General features: G+C 36.6%; 1 protein-coding gene and 1 non-coding gene across 3 annotated transcripts; both read right to left on the bottom strand.

Moving 5' to 3' along the window:
• Window positions 1-229: 229 nt before the first annotated feature.
• On the bottom strand, window positions 230-8,331 carry LOC122089936 (actin-related protein 2/3 complex subunit 4). 2 transcript variants are annotated; one of them, XM_042659714.1, is made up of 8 exons: window positions 8,169-8,329; window positions 7,525-7,590; window positions 6,510-6,562; window positions 5,040-5,067; window positions 4,462-4,536; window positions 3,101-3,205; window positions 2,267-2,356; window positions 230-469 (listed from the first exon to the last, which is right to left on the bottom strand). In XM_042659714.1, the coding sequence occupies exons 1-8, from the start codon at window positions 8,169-8,171 to the stop codon at window positions 380-382; spliced, it is 510 nt and encodes a 169-aa protein (XP_042515648.1). In that variant the 5' UTR covers window positions 8,172-8,329; the 3' UTR covers window positions 230-379. The 2 variants fall into 2 exon arrangements, with proteins under 2 accessions (XP_042515648.1, XP_042515649.1); XM_042659715.1 differs by lacking the exon at window positions 4,462-4,536 and having other exon boundaries at window positions 8,169-8,331.
• Window positions 8,332-8,381: 50 nt separating this feature from the next.
• TRNAY-GUA lies at window positions 8,382-8,474 on the bottom strand. The gene is made up of 2 exons: window positions 8,438-8,474; window positions 8,382-8,417 (listed from the first exon to the last, which is right to left on the bottom strand). It is a non-coding gene; the product is annotated as a tRNA-Tyr (tRNA).
• Window positions 8,475-10,321: the final 1,847 nt, after the last annotated feature.

Genomic DNA, 10,321 nt, shown 5'->3' with positions numbered 1-10,321 from the left:
AAATTGAAGTCTTTTAAAGATCAATTCTGAACTTAGTTTCCAATATACATTTGCTTCCTTCTACACATCAGGCGGGGAAGAAGGTTTTGATGTGTAAATCCCATTGAACGGTCGACAAATTTATAATAAGGGAAGAAGGATTTACGCATGTCAGTGTTCAAACGGTCAATAAATTTTCAGCTAAACCAAAACAGCTCAACAAAGAGAACCTAAAATTTAGACCTTTGCCTTTGGATGAAGAATATAAATTTATAATAAAAATGGTGAATTTAACTGAGTTCCTGAGATACATGCGCATGTGTTAGTCCTCTTTATAGTTACAGCTGCCACTTTGTTCTCACACTATAGAAGGTCTTTGCAAATGACCATCTTTTAATTATCAGATGAACTGCTTCAAGAACTCTGTTGCCACAAGTCTTCCTCGTGTGTTGACGGACATTTTCAACTCGCTTATCTCTTTATCAATATCCTGAAATTTTAAGACTTGTAAGTTTAAAACTATTTCAGCTCAGAAACAACAATGACTACAATAGTGGCATTATTGCCTATCAAAACATGACAAACTTATTAGAAAAGAATCAAGATAGTGTACAACAACAACAATGAGGCAACTTCCCAAACACCCAAACAGAAAGCATGGCCAGAAAAGCCCAAACACAATATAGAAGACTCACGGTTCAAACTTATTCTAAGAGTTTGATTCATAGCTTCAGGATATTTGGACAAAATAAATGAGGACCCTAAGCTCAAAATTCTAGGTAAAGAGGAGCATGATGATAACAACTTAGACATCACGACATCATGAAGAATACATTACTACATTGATAGTTTTGCCATGGATGATTCCAGGAGACTATGTGAACGGCATCCCATATCAATGGCGGGTGATTTTTTTTGTGAGGATGAACAAAAAGGAACCTCCAAAATGAAAATCACCAATTTCACATCTAGGTAGTAAGGACATCGAGTCTGACTGCCCGACTCTCTTTAATACTTGCTTTCCCAATGAAAATCCCCCTCCTACCATATGTCAGGGGAGAACCAGGAGCATGACCCCACAAGTTAGAAGGCATGTTTTTCAAGTCAAAATGTAAGCTATGAAGGTTGGGCGCTAAGAAAATGAATACATCCTGAAAAAAAAAAAAAGACCTTCCAACATAGATTATGAGTTCTGTTCTTGTATTTTTATTTAGCTATTTATCCATTAAGTTGGACAGTGCAGACTGGGCTTTGGAGGATACAGTACAACTGGGAGCATACCAATGCATGTAGCAACCGCAGCTAAGTGGTGATTGGTTGTTTTGGGTTTAATTATCAGAACCAAGTCACTGCCAGACAATAAGATATATCACTTTATCACAGTTAATCTACACCCAGAAGCACCATGTCCAAGGCAAAAAACAAATAGTAAAGATCACTAGACTACACAAATATAATGTTTAAGATTACATAAATGGTGGAAGACAACAACAGCTTAATATTGCTTGGCATTGACCAAGTCAGTAAAGAACCCCATGTATGCCATGTCGGTGCTCATGAAAGGAGAACCATCACAATGAAAGTGATAATGGGTACAAGGGTAGATTAAATAGAACTCTACACCCAACTCTTGGCTATCAGAAAATGTTGCACTTGATCTCCAACACAGTGATTGGGTGTCTCTTCTTGTACATCAACTAGGAAATTCTGAAGAAAATGGCGGGCAAAATTGGGCAAGGGGGAATGGTAAAATTATTCTCTTGCAACATTTTCCCCCATTCTCCCCTAATTAAAACCCTTCTGCATCTTTCTGGTTTCAGCTTCTTCTTCTTTTTTCCCCTCCTTTTGGTTTTTTTTTTTTTTTTGTTGAGAGGGGGGGGGGGGGAGATACAATTCATATTTTGTACTCATCTAAAGCCAAAAAGATGATGGAGCTTGGTTCTCTTATAGGGTGAGTTTAAACAAAATAGCACCTACTAAATTCATCAAGTAGGGAACACAAACTGAAAAATCTGAAAATTGTACAACAGTTGTGAGCAGCTTCGACTAGTAAAACCAGGAAAACCAAGAGGCAATATGGTTCAGCTATTTCAATAGTATGATTATTTGCTTTGCTTAACGAAACTGCCAAGTTGCATCAACTATGGTATTTATAAGGTTTAAAGAAGATCACGAACATTGCAAAGAATCCATGGTAACAAGATAATTTCATCCACTGACCATCTAGAATTAAGAAACCAAGTAGCAAGAAAATGATTTAGATATTAAAAGTCCATTGAAGTCTTGCCTCCATGAACTGCACGATAAAATCTATAAGTTTGTGCTTTTGCATATCCTCGCAATGATAATTCGTGATAAGAAAGCTAATGTCATAACCCTGCAATGATAGGTTGCAATAAGAAAGAATGTCATAACATGCAAAGATGAATTATAATCCAGACACATGATTTCATTGAATTTCAAACAGTGATTTAGGTATCGGAATTTTGATTGGATGGGTCTTGGCCAGTTACAGTCCAGATCAATGTCAGATCAGTCCAGACCAAATACATATACGGATTGGATGACCTGAATAAACTAATAGTGGTACTTGTAACCTTGATTTCAAATAACAATTTTAAAATAAAATAAAATATAAGTGATTTTATTATGGGCCATAGCAGGTGTCCCCAGAAATAGGGATTACCCTGTTATCTGAGAACATGGGGTGGGTGATGACCTGATTGTACGTATCCTTTTAAGCTTTGATGATTTTTTTTTTTTTTTTTTTTTTTTTTTTTTTTTTTTTTTTTTTTTTTTTTTTTAAATCTCTCTTGGTGATTTTTGTATGGGTCTCTCTCTCTCCCTGATAAATTTATTGTCATTCAACAAAAAGAATCTTTTGACGTTAAACATGAAGTTGCTCCTATTCCGACTTTCGATAGTCAACAGAACAATATGCCATGTTATCACAAGTTTAAAAATGACACCACCATTGTTATCTTCCAGAAGTAATCTTAACGAACTATTTGAGATTAGTTATATCCTGTTACTTCAAAATCACAAACAATAGGACAATCAGGGGAAAAAAAGTACAGGGGAAAGTAATAAACATAGCTGATTCAGAGTTGACGATACATACCTGAACTGGCTTTCTCCTCAATACCTGGAATGCCTCTGCCCTCATTGACAAAAATCTAAGAAATTTTCTGGTTAGTATGTTTTCAAGTTCATCTGCCTGCTTTACCTATACAAGAAGGAATTCATAGACCTATGAGAAGATGAAAACAAACTGCAAGGCAAAAAGGATGCATTATAAATTTTAAAATAAAATATGTAGAAAGAAGACCCCCTGTGAGAGATATGCAATCCCAGTCGACAAAACTAAGACAACATGGCGTCATTTACTGCAACTTTCTTGACAAACACCAGTACTGCTCCCAATGATCAGGACAGGAAAACATATTCAAGTGATGTAATCATCATGAACCATCAAGGGAGTGCATTTGTTTTATTGTGATCAACTAATATAAAGATGTACTAAACGCATATCCAATACCAATTTAAAATTTCCAAGAAATAGTATAATCATAGACATCCTAGTGCAAAATCATTGTTTAGTCTCCATTTTGGTGCATCAACTCCTAAGCTACAAGGTCGAAAATTATGAAATCATCATGTGAATAACAAAGAGAATGCACACACATAATAATACAACTTTTTTTTGTCCGAGCAATGCACACACATAATAATACAACTTTTTTTTGTCTGAGTCAACGAAGGCAGGAAGTTCCAGTTTCAAAGACCACCTTGCTTAGATCATCATGAACACCCAACAAAGCAATACAGATACCCAACAACAATGTTTTGAATTAAATCATCCTGGTTCCAATCGAGAACAACTCAAACGACCACAAGCCAGTAAATAGCTGTCACAGAAACCCGTGAACTATCTCCCCATTGATGACCCTTCTTTAGAAGAAGAAATTTGTGGTTAACAGCTCCAATCGGTGAAACAAAGCAAATCTCTATGCAGGTCTAGCAGAAATGCAGGACGAGTAAGCTTCTACACAAAATAAAGCATCATATCCTCATGAGACCAAAACAGTTTGCACCAAAAAATTTGCCCGCAACAACCAGCAATATAACAATTGGGCAAGAGATCACTGCCTAGTCGCGTGGATCCTGCGCCAGCGCAGGGCCAATGACAACGCATGAACAGGCATCGACCCAGGGGGTGGGGTGGTCATTCCCCCCCCCCGGTGTCTGGGCGTAGGGATGCGTGACCGCCAGAGATCTTTTACCCATGACAATTAATGACAATGATCATGGTCTTTTACTGTAAGCATGCACTAGACAAGATTAGGCTTATCACCAAAAACTCAAACACACTATTACCTCTGTTGCATATTAGCAGACAATATCATGTATTATCTTCTATATTTGATTGTGGTAGTTATATTTATCATAAAATATCTGAAACGTAGACCATTTCAGTTTCACCTTAATGCTTATGCGAAGGGAATTAATGGATGTCTCTATCAAGCATTTCTCAGCCTCATTACGACAAATCAATACCTGAGACAGAATTCCAAAATTTAAAGCTACGTTATTGGATAGAATCATAGAAAAGACAAAAGAATGGATGATATGAAAGAGAAACCCATTGCCTCTGTTGAAAGAAATTATCATTAAGATAAAATTACTAAGTAGTTTCCCAAAAATTAAAATTACTAAGTAGGATGCAGAATTAGCAATGACTGTAAGATGCAAGATTCTTTCCATTTCCTTGAAAGAAGGTAATGAAAGGCTGCAAGGAGTTGGTTAATATATAAATTTTAATGAAAACATTGCAGATTCACAGAAAAAAGAAGGAATTGTCTGATAGAGAGACTAATCAGCACAAATTTCGAAAGAAAAGAGATAAATTAGAAATACAGCAACTCTTCATGAACATTGTGTGTGAAATTACACATATGGTAGACAATGAGTACGTTTATGATTATACTTAAAATCATGTTAACCCACACCCCAGTCAAAACCCCAGGAGATATCATGCCTACTGCTAAGAAGGTTCTTACAGGATTCAGCAAAAGTTCCACGCTGGTCCTGGAAAAAAGAAAAAGGATCTAAGTAGAAGCTCCTCCAGAATTAAAAAATATTCATACATAAAACTATGAACTGAAAATGAATTTGTCAACATCAGATAATATTTTCATAGCATTGTGGAATAGATATCTAATATACCAGCAAGAATGCACGTGCCCACACTCACATTGACACAACATAAAAGCATTAATAGATGGAAGCAAGTTAATCAATACATCATCTGAGTAGGGATATTTATGTTTCCATGACACAGACCAATGGTTTAAGAAGAGCTTCACTCGTGAAAGACTACAACAGACTAGCATGATTACGAAATACAAGCCAAACTAAATATTATTAGAAGCTTGGCATGAATCTGAAGATCAATCAGAATCCAGAATTGGGGGAAAAAATTATTTTGATCATGGATCATGACATGCTCTTTTATAGTTATAAAAAGTAAAAACAATGTCATGAAGAAAAGAGGCAATTCGGAAGGACATGAGAATTTGAATGACAACTTCTCATATTATATAAAACATACCCTTTGAATGTCCCATCTCACTTTGGCCATCTAAAAATGTTTTAAGAGAAACAAAGAGGGGTTGGACTTCTGAATAAATACCTCTAAAGAACATTTCATATCTATTCCCAACTAAACTCGTTACCAGAATCAAACCATCAATTACAATCTTAATCAAACCTTCAGGCAACAATGGAAAGCCGCCAGCTTGCAACTGTAATTGCCAAAAAAAAAAAAAATAAAGGGCCTGAGTTTCGAAGGAAGCCCATCATAATTGAGTTCCATCCACCTATGTTCATGAAGTTGGTAAATTTGGTAACGTTCACTAACTGCCAAGTGGCAAACTGTGATAGTCTATCCACCAATGCTCATGAAGTTGGTAAATCTGGTGACATTCAGAAACTGTCATATGGCAAATATTGATAAGTTTTATGTAATTGAGAGCGCTTCATTCACATCATCAGTCAAGTTTCAGCTTTGAGCAGACAAGTGACATGTACGTGCCTCAAAATGTGGCAATTTTCAGTGGTACTTTTCACTCTGTTTTTATCCATAACATGCTCATTTGAGGCTGAAACTTGATGAATGCAGTAAATGTGGGGTCCTTTATAACATTAAGATACTCATATCTACCACAGGGTAATTAGTGAATTCTCATTAATATTAACACTCCGCCACATTTGTCATAGATTTCATTACATGGACATAAAATAGCATTACAAATTGTTTTAGTATATCATTACAATTTACATGTCAAGAAGTTATGCTAAAGCACAAACATATTCACTAATTTGCATTGCCCAAGTGTTTCATTCTTTCCTTTTCTTTTTTTTTGACCCTTCATCTAATGATCACCTTCTCCTTAAAAAATCAACCAGAATATGCTTAAGACTAATTATTAAAAAAATACTAATCTAAGCAGTACAACTAGAAAACTTACTTTAGCTCAACCTCGGGCTTGTTGTGTCTTTCAACTTCTTGACATGGAAAGTTCTGGAAGTGCACAGCATACAGAAATGTGAGACTCTTCTGACAACATGTAGTACCTATTTGTTATATAGTAATCATGAAACATACTAGGTAAATGTAAGAGATTTATGTAGGTCAGTCAAAGACCCAAGGTCGAACTCAACTTTCTACTTTGAACCAGCCCACCTTAAATGATGGTGCTCAGCTCACTGTATGTCATATAATGCCATGTGATATTGTATTATGTTATACTGTTTTCACATCATATTTCTCTTGTTTCTGGTTAAAAATATTATATCCTGATATTAAATATAAGGGCAAGAGATCGCAGCCTGGTTGTGCGGCCCCTGCACCAGATGTGCCCAGGGGGGTCAACATGAATGTATTTTTTATTTCACAGGGGGTGGGGCAGAAATTTCATACACCCCTGTCTCTGGGTGCAGGCCACAAGACCACGCAGCTTTCTTTTTCACTAAATGTAATAAGGGAAAAAGAACTTTGTCTGGGAGCATGGCCTACACTAGCACTCCTTGTGTCCCTCTCCTCCCCAAAACAATGGGCAGAGATGTCTTTTCACATGGGGAGGAGAGATATAGACACATGGGAGCACTGGTGTTGGCCATGCTCCCAGACAGAACCACAAACCTCAATCTCAAATTCAATTATCAATTTCAGTTTCATACTGATTTCTGATCATGGGCTTTTGACCAGTATCTTTAAAACTCGCACACTTGGGTCTTAAATGGGGTATTATATAGAAACGGGACTGAAGTGAGCCAAGACTACTTTTGCCAAAGCTCACCAAGACTTAAAACCAATGCTGAGCTAGGGAAGCTCATCTCTCCTCAGCAGCATTCTTTGACGACCTATATATGTCAGATCACTAACAATAACTCAATTGCACATTCTTACGAGCCAGCAGTCAAGATAAACACTCAATGTATATTAACATCAACAAGTGATCACAGAAAATAACAGACACACACCTGCAAGCACATGGCAGCCTCTAGAGTGTTTCTTATGCATGCCAAGTATGATCTTAATGAGTTTGCCTGGAAATGGTAACAAGAAAATAATTTCTTTCAGGGACGATGGAAGATACAGGAGAGGGTCATTATCATTTAAAATGTACAAATATGGAAAAGAGCACTGTAATATTGAACAATACAAACTGGTACTAAAATTAAATCTATTTCTGTCTACCATTTCCACAATTTAGTCATAAACTATATCGGCTACTCCATGAATAATCTTCTACATTTACTTTATTAAGAAGGAAATAAAATCCAAATTCCAAAGAATCGATTACAGTAATTCAACTGAATCAAACCAATGCTCAAGGGAGAATTTCCAAAAATGTGTCGTAAAGTCAAAATTTTAGTTCAGAACTGAATGTTGAAGTGATCAAATCAAAAAATGTAAAGACTCAAAGACTATGCAAATCACTGATCTCAAAGAAATGCGATCTGCAGATACCCATAAACTACACAAATTCAAAACAGCCATACGAATTTGCTAGAATTATGCACGAAATCAGCAGAAAACCCTAGATCTCGGAGTCTGATCGCGCAAATTTTCCATGAAACAAGTTGAAAGCATCCGAAGTTAGAGTGTTAACTTCCACTTTTACCATTTTAAGGAGGAATTGAAGCGTTCAGTGATCCAGAAGTGAGGCCAACGCACGATTTCGAAGCTGCAAGCACTTGCAATTCCCGCTTTTCTGCATAATGGGAACTGTTAGTTTAGTTTCAGAGAAGAAATAGAAGAGATGACAAGGCGTGGGGGCTAGGGTAGAACAACCGCAAAATAAAAAATAAAAAATAAAAAATAAAAAATGAAAAAATCCGACCTGCCGGATTCGAACCAGCGACCTAAGGATTAACTGATGGTTTTAACCAACTACAGTCCTCCGCTCTACCAACTGAGCTAAGGTCGGAGATGAAAATTAGATGAGATTTTAATCTATTATACAAATAATAGTCGCATCATTTCTAACAATACGTAAGCTTTGAAGAACTTATTATGATGGTGCTAATGGAATTTCACTCATTAGATTTGATTCAATGGAAATTAATATGAGTGTTACATTCTAACAAGTACATAAGAGAAGATGCAAACTTCAAAAATCACAGAACTCTGTTAGTTTGGGTCTGATGAGTTCTCTGCTCACAGAACTTTACTGGTAATTACCGGCAGACTTCTGACTTTTGTTTTAACTGTCTGTCAACATTCAAATAGTCATAACTTATTCATATGAGGTTCAATTGACCTGATTCAAGTTGTTTTGGTTTCACAATTTGATGGCCTGCAATTTTCCAATTTAGTTTGTCTTTAAAATATATTATTTATAATTACTAAAATACCCTCAAAAAATAGTCATGATGTAGTGCCTCCTAGAGTCAACCCCAACATAGTTAGGGTCTTTAGGTCATTAAGAATGAGTGCCTCCTAGAGTCAACCTAATTTATGCATGCATCTATGTAGTGTAGTGCATTCAGTGTGTGTTGTTACAACATATTCTATATAAAACTCTTCATATGGGTCTTCATCATGACTTCTAGGATCCATGCCTTTTGTATCTTCTTTTTAACTTCTGCTCTCTTGCCATTAACCAGTGCTTGATGTATTAAGGTCTTTATGACTTCATACTCCATATCATGAGGTCTAGCACCATGCTCTGTAGTCCATATCAAGTTGAGGTTATTTCCTTCACATATCACTTGGTAGATAGTCATTATAAGATGCATTTGTTTATTATCATCAAAACCAATATGGAGTTAGAACTCCGAAGGTTAGTGGGTATCCTCAACAATAGACAACCGAAGATCCATTCGAGCTAGTAGCAACACCCAACCTACATTCTTTATAATGGAGAAAATATAAATAATTCTCAAATATTAGTATAATGGAGAATAGGATAAAAAACCATCTCCTTTATGTATAATGTTTCAAATAATAGAGAAGTTAGAAGAACATAAATCCTCTCTCTCTCTCTCTCTTTCTATCTCCATAATATTTTTGACACAAAGGGAATCGTCGTATAGCTTGAGTGTAATGGAATCCCACGCTCAATCAACAGGATTGTGAGAAAGGGTGGAAATATAAAGGGTGTTTATTTTAGTTTGTTCCGCATAGATGGTTCAATTTTGATTCAACACATGGCCCATGCACCAGCATGGGGGTCAATGAAGGTCACGCAAGGGCATCAATGGTGGGTAGATATTTTGTGGTGTCAAACCCAAGCCTGACTCGACTGAATCGATCATGCCCAGCCATTTAAACACCGGCCTGACCCTGCCCATTTATCTAAAGTGTCGGGCTTGAGCCGAACCGTTTATAAATTGTAATTCTCGGTGCTAATGCTTGGCCTGTTACGCATCTGACCAAGACAGGCCTATGTTGCACTGACCTAGCCTGGCCCTTTAATGAGTATGGAATTTCCATTTTTATACCCCAAACTAAAGAGTAAAGTGTAAAGAATATAAAGGCAAAAAATCCTAACAGGCTAACCCTCTCCTTCCTCTTCATTTTTTTCTTAAACCTTTAGCCTTTTGTCAACGCGTCCACTCGTTCTCGCAATCTCAAGGAGTTCTTTATGGCCCTTTGCTATGCAAAACCTCCACTCATTCTCATTGGATTTTGTTGTGCTGTGGTTGCACCTCCATTGTTGCCCTATTCGTTGAAGCATTTATTCCTAACCGTGTTAGCAAGGAGAAAAGCAAGCAAGGGTGCGATCATATTAGTTCCCATTTATACATTGCCAGTGAATTTTGTCCGGTTGTG

The sequence above is a fragment of the Macadamia integrifolia genome, chromosome 9 (assembly GCF_013358625.1).
Source record: "Macadamia integrifolia cultivar HAES 741 chromosome 9, SCU_Mint_v3, whole genome shotgun sequence".
NCBI lineage: Eukaryota > Viridiplantae > Streptophyta > Magnoliopsida > Proteales > Proteaceae > Macadamia > Macadamia integrifolia.
The sequence above is the reverse complement of the archived record's forward strand: the minus strand, read 5'-3'. Positions and strand labels throughout refer to the sequence as shown.